This window comes from Paramisgurnus dabryanus, chromosome 24 (assembly GCF_030506205.2).
Source record: "Paramisgurnus dabryanus chromosome 24, PD_genome_1.1, whole genome shotgun sequence".
NCBI classification, from domain to species: Eukaryota; Metazoa; Chordata; class Actinopteri; order Cypriniformes; family Cobitidae; genus Paramisgurnus; species Paramisgurnus dabryanus.
The window spans coordinates 28133394-28148992 of NC_133360.1; the positions used below are offsets into that span (position 1 = coordinate 28133394).

At 33.4% G+C, this 15599-nt stretch overlaps 1 protein-coding gene across 1 annotated transcript in view; it reads right to left on the minus strand.

Moving 5' to 3' along the window:
* Positions 1–7012: 7012 nt before the first annotated feature.
* LOC135741142 (semaphorin-3D) overlaps positions 7013–15599 on the minus strand; it is a 73875-nt gene continuing 65288 nt past the window's right edge. Inside the window, exons 12-18 of the mRNA XM_065259788.1 lie at positions 14824–15046; positions 13931–14019; positions 11824–11865; positions 11184–11341; positions 9853–9917; positions 9186–9313; positions 7013–9073 (exon numbers count right to left, since the gene is read on the minus strand). Of these exons, the coding sequence (XP_065115860.1) occupies positions 8678–9073; positions 9186–9313; positions 9853–9917; positions 11184–11341; positions 11824–11865; positions 13931–14019; positions 14824–15046 (1101 nt within the window). The 3' untranslated portion in view covers positions 7013–8677. The remainder of the gene's footprint in view (positions 9074–9185; positions 9314–9852; positions 9918–11183; positions 11342–11823; positions 11866–13930; positions 14020–14823; positions 15047–15599) is intronic.

Here is a 15599-nt window from a genome sequence, read left to right on the forward strand (position 1 = left end):
ACCTTTTAGTATACTGTGTCATTTGTCTTTCATTTCTCACTTGTGTCTCATAATAAATCTATCTTTAGAAATGTTTGGTGGAAAATATGTAAACAGCTGGTGGTGTCTTTATTTTTAATTTTTTACTTCTGCAAATTGTGTCTTAACCCAAAGGGAAGTTCTTAGAAGGGTTTTTTTCTAAATCTAAAATTCCCCTTGCAAAATATCTCTTTTAAGATTTCCAAAATATTATTTATTTTGGCTGCTTAAAATGTCTTCACTCGTTTCAATATTCATGCATATTATTTCAAATATCCAGCACTGTGTAGGCTGACTATGGGCTGCGTCTGAGTTCCCGTACTATAACAGTACGCTGTAAAAAAAAATCTATCAGCTGGTTGCCAGTAACTTACTGTAGATTTTACATTTATGCTATTTACTGGCAACAGTTTGTTCAAAGTTAAATGAACATGAAACATTTTCAGTCTTTATCATCTACAGTAAGTTACTGGCAACCAGCTGCATAATTACAGCAAATTTTATATTAATGCATTCTAGTATGTGTGGTTATTTATACATTCCAGACAAACTAAATCTGACATTTTGCGTTGTCATGTGACCTGGATGCAGGGATGGTCTTTACTCTAAAAAGATGGTCTGGGAATCAATGTGGATGAGAACTAGAAAAAAAGAGGAACAGACAGGCAGGATTAAACTGGGACTGTGACATTGGGTTTGGTCACATGGTAAGTGTCCAGCCTTAAATGGGATCTTTTAGGCCCATGTTTATATTAGTAAAATTGCATTATAAAATTAAAAAAATCCTCGTTTATACTTCATTTCTGAAACAGTCAACACCAGTAAACACCTGGCAGTGTTTCTTCTCTATTCATGTTAAGCTGCAGAAACTCCAATAGATTATCTAACAGATTTGGGACAAAATGTGACTATAAACTGTGATCTGGATGAAGAAGAGATTACATTCATCTTCTAAATGTAATGTGTTGAAAATTGTAACACATGTCCAGTGACCTATAGAGTTGTATGGACAAGAAAGCCTATAGGACCTATGTGAAGAGCAAGACTATATACATACTGAGAAACATCTTGCAAATAATTTTTTTCATGATGTTGGCAACACTGTGCAACAACTGACCACAAATAGCTGCTGGCTGTTATGGGTTGGCGCTCACTATTTAAGCTTAACCTTCACTCAGAAGTCTGCATATGAAGTTAGCAATAGCAAAAAATCCTTGCGATTTCATCATATACTTTACAATCCATTAGTTCTCAGTGTTGGTTGAAAGTGGTTCTGTGTATGACACAAAGCTAAGTGAAATGTCTATATGTTGGGTTATCTTGTTAGTCTGTAACTAATGGAGATGTTGTGACTGGGATGTGTTACTGATGCTTATCTAGTGTTTGGTTAATAAAGTGTTTTAACAGACTTAAAGTGAGAAGTGCTACGTTGCTGTTTGGTCGATGACATTTATTTTAATGTATGTTTTTATGTGTTGTCATAACATAAATCTTCATCTTCCAATTTATTAGAAGAAAATGTAAGTGTCGATGGTCAGTAAAAACATTTCCTTTCAGCATTGAATGTGAGTTTAACTTCCTCTCTTTGACGGCAATTTTTAAATATCATTTTTTTTTCATTAATTTAAGCATCATTGCCAGAAGTAAATATCAATGATAAACTGTTCATTGGTTATCAATCATATTTAAGGGTAGCCCTTGATTTGGTTTATAGCTATAATTTGCATTAACTACACTGTAAAAATACTTTTTTTGTTAAATCAACTCAGATTTCCAAGTCATGTCAACAGAGATGAGTTGTCACAATTTATAAAATATAGTTGAGAAAATTCAACTTAATTTTATAAGTTATAACAACTCACCTGTTGTTATAACAACTTATCTCTAGTCAAGATAAATAATAGTAAGTTGAAATGACTTGTAAATCTGAGTTGATTCAACAAAATTCTTTTAAGGCAGCAAAAAAAAGGTATTTTTTACATGTACAATAATGCACCTTGAAGAAATCTAACAATACTTTTGGTCTTTCTCTAATTATATTGCTTTTTACAATCTTAATGTGTTTAAGTAAATTTAAGGAAAAAAAAACAGAAAGAAAGTGTATGCAAAGGTTACACAGCATGGTAAAACCAGAAAAAGGATTCCATTGGTAACCAGTGACTTAAGATTCTCACCTTTAAGAAGCCTAGAGGTTTAACCTTGAACCAACTGCAGTGTTTTTTATACTGGTAAACATTTGTGCATCTCAGTTGTCTAAACCTCAGATGGAAACCGAGGGGCACAGCAGTTTGCTTTTTGCAACGATGCTCTGTGTGTTTGTGTGCACGTGTGCCCTTTTCTCTAGATTTAAAAACGCAGTCAAAAATCAAAGGTCTCTTCTAAAATATAAAGCAAAGTCTCATGAATCCGTTAAACAAAAGCACAACACTCTTATGGTCATACTATTGTTTGTGCATTAAAATATTATTTTTTAGATTACATATTTTTGAATACAGCATGTTTAGTAGAATGTAAAGCACGTTTTCAGAAAATAAATTTAACTTGTTAAAAGATTAAATATTATTAGGCTTGCTTTCAGTCAGGTATCATTTTCTAATACGGAACATATAAAGGAAATGAAACATTCAGACTTTTCATATTTAGTATTTTTGGACATGTAGTACAAACCCCAGCCTCCCACCACCCTCCACCCCCATGGTCTGATGCACATGGTCTTGCAAGACTCATCTCTATTGAAATGCATAAACAAATTAACTTCAGCACATTAAAACTGTCATGTACAAACAGATACAATAATATCCATTAACTGTCTTTATACATTATGTGTACTTTGATAAAATAACTTAAATTATAAAACAGATATTTAGGCAGAATTTTTGTTCTCACCCGCAGACCATTTAAGCCAGGTGATACTTCGAGGTTTCTTTGAAGTTTATTTAGGTTCTCTATAGTTGAGTTTTAGCACAGCAGTGAATCTGAATCTCCGAGTCTTATTCAGGTTATTTAAACATGACTTTCTGCATGCCTTAAAGAAAATGACATAAATCCACAATTTGTCATGTTGCACGATACCCTAAAGGTAAACTAAAGATTAGACTAAATTATATATTTAAATATTTTGTTTCTCTAAGAACAAAATTGTACCTCCACAGTTCCTTATTTTACCACGTGTGAATATACTGCATGAGCTGTCTTGTATTGTGGAGCATGAGACAATTTAATCTGAATCTTTTGAACAGAAAGAGCAAACATTTTTATATAATAAAGACATTTTATTTGTAATCCTCATCTTTCATCTGAAAAATTATACAATATGTACTCAACAATTTTTTTTAAAAACATGTCACTGTAATATTCAATATAATGCATGGTATCATCACAGTCACATTACAGTATAACACAGATTCAAATGTTTTACTAGTGAATATTTATTTTATAAATTGTAATTTTTATATTCACAACTTGAAACTACTCGCTAGCACTACTTTAAGAGCATAACATTTGAGGACCAGCTAACTTCCGTTTGCATTAGTAAATCTCTATATCAGGATCATCTCATGACCACACCGTCTCTTACTACTATATTAATTTTAAACCTCTGTGGCTTGTTATCACTTGTTTAGATCTATGAGGGAATGACACATCTCTTGACTAGTAAACTGAACCCAACCTTTAAGATTAATACACTTTATAAACAATTTCAGCTGTATAAAACTAAAGCTGTGTGAGCTATTTGTTATAATGAAGATACACAAACATCGTCTACGCCGTGACCCAGAAAACATCTCTTCCTCTTAGTGGAAACAGAGCTGAGCTTTAGACAAAAAGCCTCCACACCACAACCACACAGAAGAGTTAGCGTGCCATAGATGAAGTTTCTCTACGACCACCCTGCATATACCTTTATAACATGTTTATATATCTGGATATTTCTATTACTTCTTGTGTAAACATTGATAAATAACAATTGTAATAAACATTGAAGAAGTACAGATTAAAGTAATACAGGACGATGTCAATGAAACTTTACAATATTCATTTAACATAGTTAATTTCTAAAGGAACAACCTTATAAAAAAACATGTAATGCATATGGCGGTTTCCCAGACAGGACTTAAGTCTAGTCCCAGACTAACTTAAAAGTGTGTTAGTGTTGTCTTAATCGAAAACAACTTGCTCTGACATACAGTATCTTAAAATATAAAATATATCAGTGCAAGTGTTGTGTCTCTCTTATGCTTTTAAAAATGACTTAAATATCCTAATTTTAACTAAGGCCTAGTTCTGGCTTAAGCTAATCCCTGTCCGAGAAACCAGCCCTATATGTTTTTACTAATTAGCCAAGTTAAATATAAAGTTAAAACCATATGATTTACATTTATAGCATTCTCATTGAGCACTCACTTCTGCCCTCTGCTGCACATGACTCATTTCTTCTCCAGAGCCCTGTCGTATCATGCCAATGTGCAAAAAGGATGCCACCAGCGAGGGCAGCAGAGGGCACCAAGTGCACAATAGATATTTTGTAAAAAATATTATTATTTTTGTAGAAATTATGCCATGTCCTGCTCCTCCATCATTGGTCCACGGGCCACTCTTTCCCACAGCACGTGTTCCATGCATGGCCTCTGTTTTTTGGGAGAAAGGGGGTTCAGGGGCTGCCCTTTAAGATGGAAGGTTATGCAAGGGTTCTGTGTTGTGTTTTGTTTAAGCGTTGAGCCTTTAGGCTCTCCTGATTTTGCCAAGTGGTTGATGTCCTCAGGGCAACATTATATTGACCCTGGGACAACATTTCAATCAACCAATCAGATTTCAGAAATAAGCTTACAACCAGGATAAACTGTTTCTACACCATTGTTTTTCACTTATCATGTCCCTCTGATTTTAGGGTTTGGTTATGGTTAGGGTTGGGGTTTGGGGTGGGTTTAGGTTTTATTTAGAAAAATGTTGTCCTTGGGTCAACACAATATGATGCCCTGAGGACATCAACCACTTGGCAAAATCAGTTTGAGCTAAGTCTTTCACTTTGAGTTGTAGTCCTGTATTCATGGTCATTGTAGTCTTTTTGTTTCTCACCCTATAATTGTGTCCTTGTGTGTGTATACTACATCCATGTTTGCCACTGATTTTTAATGGTCTTTGTTTCACAGGCTTGTGGTTTTCTTGTTTTGTTTAAGGTCATTGTCATGGATAAACGTTTCCTTTTTGGATTATCAAAGTTTTATTTGCATATAAATCCAGTTTATGCCTTATTATAGACCGCATGCTACAGGAACTTTGAGGTCTCATATGAAACAATAAATATCCTCTATTATTATTTATACCACGGGGCTGTTGAATGCTCGATTCTGATTGGCTGAGAAATGTTCCACGGGCACACCTTACCTTTAAAATGTCTTAAAAATTGGCGCCAGAGCAATATTTTTGGTAACCGTGGTATAAACGTAATAATTGAATCCAGTCCTTTGAATTATTTTAAAATAATGCACACCCACTTCGCATCGTGCCGCATTACCACTTTGGGTGTGCATTATTTTCTTATAATTCAAAGGACCAGAGTCAATTATTCCTTATATATACATATAGCATATTCACCTAAATGTTTTATAACCAATAATGTACTGCTTATAAAGTAATGTCTAATTACCAAACCAAATACTTTGACATCCCAACAAATAATAAATTACAGGGGACGCAGGGACTTTTAAGAAGTGTTTGTGCACTAAGTAGTCCAATAGGGGGAGCCATTGATGTTTCACAGCACAATACAACTAATAATATTTCATTTGTTTTTAACACTTTATTAACTGACACAGAAAAAAATATACAAGAGGATGCTGTACAATAAATCAACAAATATTGGATACTAAAACAACAAAACAAAGCGAAGCTCTTGTGCATTTTAGGTTTAACCCCAATCACAAAGATCTTTTTGTAACAAATTAACTGCAAACTTGAAAAAAATCTTACAACTGACTCTTTAAACAACTTTAAACAAAAAGTATACATGTTATACAGGCATTTAGACCAGTCTATAAACAGAATTAGATGCCTACAGCTGTCCTCACATTTATTAATCTTATTTTTTGTAATGTAAATCCATGTAGCTTGTTTGCATTAAGACCATATATTTGTTCAGTCAAAATAACAAATAATAAGTGTAAAATGCATTTGATCATGTGATCTGCAGCTATCATAGGCTCACTGACATTGTAAAATATACAATTGCAAGTCAATAAATGTACTAAAATGTATCAAACTTTTCCTACAGTAGGAGATATTGTGCGTGTATAACCAAAACCAGAGATGAATATGAAAGTGAGTACATTATTTTTCATAATGTACATTTTGATGCATCTATATTCATTTTTTTATTCTCATTAGTGTAATAAATGGTTGATGTACTATTTTAACTAAAATCAGCATAAATTAAAGACAGTAGGAATAATAAAATAGCAATATAAATGTTTGTTTACAGTATTGTATTACATTAATGAGAATGTAACAAGAAAATGTGCTAATCATGAAATAATGTCTGAATGCAAAAAAGAAAATAGTAAAGAAATGTAAATAAACTCATTTTCTTCATACAAACCCATCTTTTGATTACTGGGTGAAATGCAACCCCGAAAATGTTCCAAGTCTGCATGAAGATACTACTTACAGTAAGATTTTGCATGTACTACTAGATATCTTTGTCATCTGATATACAGTTAGTCTTTCAACATCAAACATATCACTTTACATATTTATCCATCTATCCCACAATAAAGCAATCTGGGCTTTAACTGCGAGACAGCGGCTGCAGTAGAGAAGAACAAAGAGACAAAAATCCTGGAAGTCATTTTCATGGCCAGTTAAGGGAATTTATAAAGCGTATTGCTGAATCTGTAGGGCCATTTCTCTTATCTTTCCCAGATGTCTTAACACACAAATGCATCTACAATACACACAAAGTAACAGACTAAAAGCATATATTCAAGCTCACAGAATCTTTTTGACATGACACATTGCTTTTCTCCAGAGAATAACATGCAAAGTGTTGTAAAACAAGCAGAGTATTTACTCAAGGATGTTTTTTAGGAAATAGCAAAACAGATTGTTCATGGAGAGGAAGGAAACATATGAAGGGCACGTCCTGGGTTGTGTAGGAAAGTTTAGGCAAACTTCCCCTGTACATGGAGGCACCTGCTCGTACGGTTGGACCACCGGGCACAGTGAAGGTCTTTACAATCCATTGACCAAATCAAGCATCCACATACATGACCCAGTCTGTGAAAGCCCAGCTAAAGTCAATTTGTTGATTTACTGTTTTCTAAATAAAATCATCCTAAAGGACATTGCATAAAAACATAACATTCATATTGTTATTTATATTGGCGAGTACAGTCATGTCAAAGATCATGTTGAAATCAATAAGTGAAATCAAACTTTGATGCTCCTTTAAGCTCATAAAATCCAAGCTACTGTATGAGACATAGACTGGATTTCACAGACAGGGATCACATATAATAGCCAAAAACTATTACATTTGTTCAGCCTTTCGGCCATTTTTTTTATAAAACAACGCATCTTTGTCGTCTTCTTCACGGGATAGCAAGTGTCCATCGAATGAATACTTCGGGATCTTGCAGAAAGTAGTCGGTCATCCGGGTACTTTTTGCCTACTGTTTTTCAAACACTATGAATTCGAACACACTACTCATCTCGCCTACTTCTTTTTGCCTACTATATAGGTTTCAGACACAGCCTAATGCTGCGTTTACACCAGCCGCGGTAGAGGCGTCAAGCGTGAGTGATTTCAATTTTAAGTCAATGTGAAGATGCACGTCTGGAGGGCTCACAGCGCGGATGAGGCGTTTGGCGCGGTAGACGCAATTCCGCCTCATTCGCGCGCATTGTTTTTGCGAATTTAGCGTCTGGCATGGTACATGTGAATGGTGCTTTTTATGCATTTTGCGTTTGACGCAAATTTGTGGCTGACGTGTTAACCAATCAGGAGCGTGAACCAATGCATTCAAACTGTATAAGCAGCAAACTAGATGCGTTACACGCGATTTTGACGCCTCAAACACGGCTGGTGTAAACGCAGCATAAGATGACTCAGAGAACAACGTATTTGTCCTCAATTTTTGCATATCAAAATTGAGGTTGGTTGCAATTCACAATCTCACCACTAGAGCCCACTAAAACACACATTACACCATAAGGTCAGAAAACAAAATATCACATTGTCAAACGCTTCTGTTGTTATGATCAAATTCAGAAATTTACTTCCTAACTCATAAGTACGAACTTGCCAGGAGGACACGAAGACAAAATTAATAAACAACAGAAACAGATTGAGAATAATACAAAGTACGCAAAATCTGTTTAGGTACTGATCCAATACCAGACTGCGCAAATTCATACCAGCACTTTGGTTATATTGCGCTAAAGTTTCTAAATCACAGGCAGTGTTATTACTCTGAGACATCACAGTAAAACTTTGCTAAAACATATGTGAGGATTAATCCTATTAGAAGTAAAACAGTATAGTTTGTAGCCGCTTCATATCACGTTAGCAGTAGCTAGCTGTTGTTGGTCGAAGCTACAAACAAGCTGTTTTTTGTCTTGATAGTCAAACTGTCTCTTTTTATCAAAAGTCTGCTGTATGGCCTCATTCAAGAGGCTCATATGATGGATTCTGCCGCCTGACTCTCGCTTTACGGTTTTCGGCCTCCTGCTTCCACTTTAGTGTGCGAAGTTTTTGCTGTCGCCGTTTTTCGCGGTACCAAAGCTGTTCGCAGTACTCGTCTGCCGTTAGCCCGCTGACGCCCATCAGATGAAGTTCTTTGAAGCTCCGCGGTGAGGCCGCGTAGTTTCCATCCGGCCGGGAGTTTTGCGATCTTGACATGTGGTTCTGGGGAATGACGTGCAGTTCGTAGCGGGCTAACGTGCGGGAGAATGAATGTTCGTAGGCTACGCAGAGGTACAGGCCAGCGTTGGCTGAAGTTACGCGCTGAAGGAGGAGCCCTCGCTGCATGTGGATGAGGTTTTCTTCACCTGTGACCAACTGAGAGATAGAGAAGCATTTTAAGGCTGGAGTACTTCATCCTTTATGTGTTATTTTCCCCTGTATAATTTTAGTATTGCGTAAATCTTTTTAATAAAGGATGTGAACAGACCTCTTTGCTGTATTGGCTGTGGTTTGGCTGATTTATCCACTTGATGGTTGCCTGTGGTGACCGTGAAACACATTCCAGAAAGGTTGAGTTTCCCTCCACGCCATAAACCGTCTTTAAATCAGCATGATCTGAACGTAAGAGACACAGTGACCTTTAAAAGAACATCTTTAAAAAACAAGACTTGATGTTTACCAGTTGTAAACAAAATGGGTAAAGTTAAGAACCAATAAAAATGAAGCATGTAAAATGAACTGCTGACTAAACAATTGCCGCTTACATTTTAGAGAAACCTTTGACAGGATGTTTTATGTTTTATTAGAAAATGGGAAAAGATATATTAATTTATCATAAATTCAATTTAATTAATAATGTATATGTGTAAACTACATTTTTAAGTTTAATCAACTCAAATTTACAAGTCATTTCAACTTTCTTGACAAGTAGTGTGTTGCAATAAATAATAAAAATTAAGTTCAATTAGCTTTAGTTATTTCAAGTTTATTTGATAATTTATAGCAACTCCTCACTAGTCAAAAATGTTTAAATAATTGTAATTTCGAGTTGATTAACTTAATTGCAACAAGGAAATTTACAGTATGGTGTACAGTTATTGTGCATCATCAAAGTTAAAGAAGGTTAGAGAGGTTTACAGTCAGTCATTTATTACCATCTTTCATGTCCTGACATTGGCTCCAGGGGTCTCCATACCTCACATCCTGTCTCCGGGCTCGCCTGCCGACCAAAAGAGGATGTTACGGACCCAACCTTAGATTTATTACTGTATTTGACCGTTGTTTTTGCTGTGTTGTAATATTACAGGTTAAACTCTGGCAACAAATGTTTATCTAATGTCTCTAAATTACTTAAAATGACAGCACTGTTATTGTCATTTCATAAATGTGCATGTGTTGCAAAACAACATTTTGCAGACCTTATGTTTTGAATACTGGCTTTTTAATGAAAAAATCTGGTACCACTTTATAATAAGTTTGTATTTCTTAAAATTATACTCAGGTAAGGTACAAGAAGGGACAAAGTTGTCACTGGGGTGGCACGTTTTTTAAAAGTACACATTAGTACCTTAGGGATATATATGGTGCCTCATAAATACATATCTGTTCCCAAATGTCAGGAATTAGGACCTTTTTATAAGGTACCGTCTAAACATTTGTACCTTTTTCTGGGACAAATGGGTTCTGTCTCCCTCACACATGACACAACAATGAACAATACTAATAAAACATGTATTTATCTTAGTTAATTTGCTAATACATTTATGAAATAAAAAGTTGTAACTGTTAACATTTGTTAATGCACAGTGAACTAACGTAACTCATTTAATAATTGGTTTATTAATAAATAATAGAATACAATATAATAATAATAATAATTAATAATAAATTAATTTATTAATGGATTCATTAATAATATAATATAATATAATATAATATAATATAATATAATATAATATATAATATTATATAATAATAAATAAATGTAATAATTAATGTATCAATAAATAACATAATAATAAAATATATTATAATAATAATTAAAACATTCATTTAATAATTTATTTATTAATAACTAATAGAATAATATAATACAATATAATAATAATAATAATAATAATACAATATATTAATAAATACATGTTAAATTGATTTATTAATAAATAATATAATGATATAATATAATTAAATAGAATAATAATATAATATATTAACAAATTAATTTAATAATTGATTTATTAATAACTAATATAATAATGTAATACAATATAATAATAATATAATATATAAATTTAATATTTAATTTATTAACAAATAATAAAATAATAGAAAACAATATAATAATATAATATAATATATGAATACGTTAATTTAATAATTAATTTAATTTAATAAGTGACAAGTAAAAATTATTGTCAAATTATTAAGAAACAGTTTCCCAAGAATGCACGCACTGTGCTGAATGCATTAGGAAATGAAGCCGTACCTTTTGTTGCTGGATAAGTAGTTGGTACAAGAGGATCCGTCCCAAGCACAGTATGGATCTCTAGCTAGACAGCAGTCTACACATCCTTTACCATACAGATCACATCTCTGAACGGGCAGCTGGACGACTCCTTCATCACTGCTCACAAACAACACTTGCTGGAGAAAAAATACATAAATAAACACACATGTAAATACAGTATGATCAGTCTAACAATAAATTATTCCTGAAAATAGTGCTTTAATAAACTATCTAATCTATATTTAATGTTTGTGAGAAATATATTTGTCTAGGGTTTAAGAGCAGAAATATGAAGCTTGACTATTTGAGGTGAATAAACTTATATGCATTACTGAAATATTTTTGTGCTTGATTTTGTCTTTATAAACTGTATACATTCATACACCAGCTGTTGATTTAATACATATGTACCAGGGGTCCCTGATCCTTCTGTCTATCTATGGTGGGGTTCTTGGCCTGAAAAAGTTTGAAGACCGCTGTTTTAAAGATTCATAGTTCATGTATAAATGAAGCTTAATGGCTAACACTATAAATGACATTGAAGAAAGAAACATGATGTGCTTGCTCACTACTTTCTCAAGTCTGTGACCTGATGGTGGCGACCCAGCGCTCCACTTACCCTTTTAGTGGACAGCTCCATGTTTAGTATTGGGGACTGAGACTACAGAAAGAGAAGGACAAGAAAAACACAAAATGAATCATCTTGTGAACAAAGAGGAGAAAGTTACGCACTGTTGGCATTGAATGAGGACATCCCATCATAACAGACCCTTGAGATGGGTTTAAAGCTTTCTGCTTCACTGGTTCATTTCTTCTGGCAGCAAATGAGCCTTGACTCCTAAAACCACTTATTACTTTAACCAAATTGCTGGAGGGGGCGCCGGTGGACGATGTCTGCTATCGTATGTCACATGGTGGCTTAGGAGCCCATACAGAAATCTGATATGACCATATGCATACACACATAATATATACATATAATGTAGTTTATGTTGAAACTTATGTGTGTGTGTATATACACTGGAAAAAATTATTCATTGAATTTAATAATTTTTTTTAAGGTAAGTGGTTGCAATCAATTTATTTAAGCTACATTTAAACAAAAAATTAGTAAAGTAAAATAAAATATAAAACTTTTGTTTAAATGTAGCTTAAATAAATTGATTGCAACCACTTACCTTAAAAAAAAATTATTAAATTCAATGAATAATTTTTTTCAGCGTATATATATATATATATAAGGGTATATATATTATTATATGTATTTATTTAATATTTTAGATATATTTACAATTGTACTATTTGTTTATATTATGACATATATTAATATATATTTTATATGTTGCATACACACATAATATATACATATCATTTAGTTAATTTCGGAACTTATATATATATATATATATATATATATATATATACAGAAATATATACATATATATTTATTTTTTCATTTAATATTTTATATATATATTTACAATTGTACTATAAATATATTATGACGTATATTAATATATATTTTATATTTATGGGGTGGTTTTAAGGACAGGAATTAGTTTAATTAGGCCTTATTTATATAAAGTCATTTAAGAAGTTTTTACAAACATACCTTACAAAAAAACAATACAGGTGTGCATCTTATAACAAAACAATGTCACCAAAATATGTTAAAATTAATCAGAACAAGGTGTTTTTCAAATTAAAGCAGCTCAAACATGAATTTTAGTTTGGGACTAGGATAAGTCCTGTCCAGAAAACCTCTGCTATATGTTTTATATATACTGTATATCTATACACATACTGCATTGTGTGCAATTTGGTGGTATTTAACTCTTTCCCCGCATTACAAATGTGTTCCTGATGAATTTTTATGTTAATGTGCAATACCACGATTATCCACTGGATGCGCACTTACCCAATTTATGAAATAAACTAAAGCCAAAACGTTATTTCATAATTTTAATCTCTGTGTATGTTTTGATAATCATTTTGAATCTGATCTCTAACAAAATGCCTTCACAAAAATACTATTATTTCAGCTTTTTTCTAAAAAAAATTTTCATTAAGAAAAATATCCATATTTAAGAGTTTATAAGCAGAACAAAATATAGATAGGATGAAAGTTTTTTTTCCATTTTGTTTGTTTATTGTTTGTTTGAAAGCAGAGTCTGTTCTTTCATTTGATATATTTGTATGTTTATATATTTTCAGAAGAAAATTTTCCTGGAAGGGTAATGAATTAAAAATATTGCATAAGGTATAATATATGACAGTGTGTGACATTTTAATATATGTTTAGTCCATACATGAACATTTAAAGTATGTATCATTTACATACATATAATATCAATACTTTGCATTATGTGTCTGCATTTATATATGTACAGTATGTGTATGGTTGGGCCTGAAGGTCCAAAACCAAATTTTTTTATTTAAAGTAAGCAAACTTTTAGGAATGGTGTAGGATCGATCCCTCTCTCCATCTACAGTACACATATCAGATTTCTGAATAATAAATCTCATAACTTTTCATGTCCTGTCTCTGGGTTTGGTTGCTTGAAGAACCCTGGGAAATCAGAGAGTATCTGTTTCTCCTCTTTAGGAGTTATTTCTGTTTTGGAAGTCCTTGACATGTAACAAACAACCAATAAGAACCTAGGGTCAGAGGTCACGAGGAAGTCCAGAAGATGGTAGGACAGAAGAAAGAGATAATATTAAATTACCTTGAAGACACTAAGCTCCTCCAAAACGATTTCCTCCGTCTCCCAGTTCTCTTTAGGTATGGAGACCACCTTCAGTACCTTGCCATCATCTGGAGATACAGAAGTGTGTGTTACTATGATGCCAACACTATGCATATACAGTATATGTGTGTGTGTGTATTTATATACGAAAGTATATTATAGGATATCCCCATCCAAAAACCAGCAGGACAACTTAAATAAACAGATTTAGTGCTGCTATCCCATCACATAATGCACCTATACAGTAGTTACCATGGCAAGTAAGCATTCAGCTTTTGTATTTCACCCAGTGTGCCATGTGGCTTCATCCAGCTGTTACCGTGTTTTACTACTTTACAAAGCACAAATGCAAGCAAATATTTGTGCCAAGCACAGCATCTGTTTGCCATAAATGATTCACTTAGAAGTGACAGAAAGGCAAATGTTGAACAGGAAAAGAAACTTTGGCTTATGCTGGAATGTCAAGATGAACCCAGGCAACAGTGACCACACAAAGGTCGCGTTTGATTGAGTTTACTCATTTAAGATTAACAACGTATCCCAGTGTCCACCTAGCAATACCACCACACACTGTTGCTCAATGATCTCTTACAATATAAAGTATTGGTACTGGCACAGCTTTCTCCAAGTACTGACAAGATTGCCATTTCGAAGGTAACACACAAACTGATCAAATGTAACTTTAAAGTCACCTTGTAAATAATACAAGAATTTAAAAATATCTAAAACATGAAACATTTACATTAAAGCAATGCTTTTCATTGTATTGCAATAATAAATGTATGTTAAAGGTTCAGCATGCATAAAAAAATTGTTATTCTGTATGCCATCATGTAGCCCCCTATTTTTAGGAGTGTGTCCCACCAACATACCTGTGCCCAGGTGCAAGACATCATACTGGCCATCCTCTGCATCGACCCGGTCAACCACAAGCTTCTTCAGCCTGTAGGGGGCGTTGATCCGGGTAAAGACCGGTCGTCTGTGGATGGGTACCACTGGCTCCCACATAAGCTGATGTGACCTCATGAAGCTCACAACTTCATCGGGAAAGTCACGGGTGGATTTGTGCAGAGCGTCGTACGTCTCGCTGGGACACTGAAAGGTTATAATAAAGCAGACATTTAGTTTGCTAGACACAAATAATTTGAGAGCCTGCATTTTTTAAGTGATGTAACCGTCTCAGAGTAAAGTAAAAATAGTTAAAACATTTGCACAGATGTGGGTTTTGGCTGAATGAGATGATGAGCATCGTATATCTTGTATATCCCTACTGAGAAATACATTTGGAGTCCTTTAAAATCATTGCTTTGTTTTTGGAGCTTGACGGGCAATGGTCTCTATATTCTTTTATTGTATAAGTTCACCCTGAATAAGGCTAACATACACTGCAAAAAATGATTTTCAAGAAAAAAAAATCTTAATATTTTTGTCTTGTTTTCAGTAAAAATATCTAATAAATTAACTAATTCTTAAATTAAGAAGCTTTTTCTTGATGAGCAAAACAACCCAAGAAAATAAGTCTAGTTTTTAGACCACAAATATCAAATTTAAGTGATTTTGTGCATAAAACAAGCAAAAAAAAAATTTTTTTCCCAAAATATTTTTGGTCTAAAAACTAGACTTATTTTCTTAGGTCTTTTTGCTCATC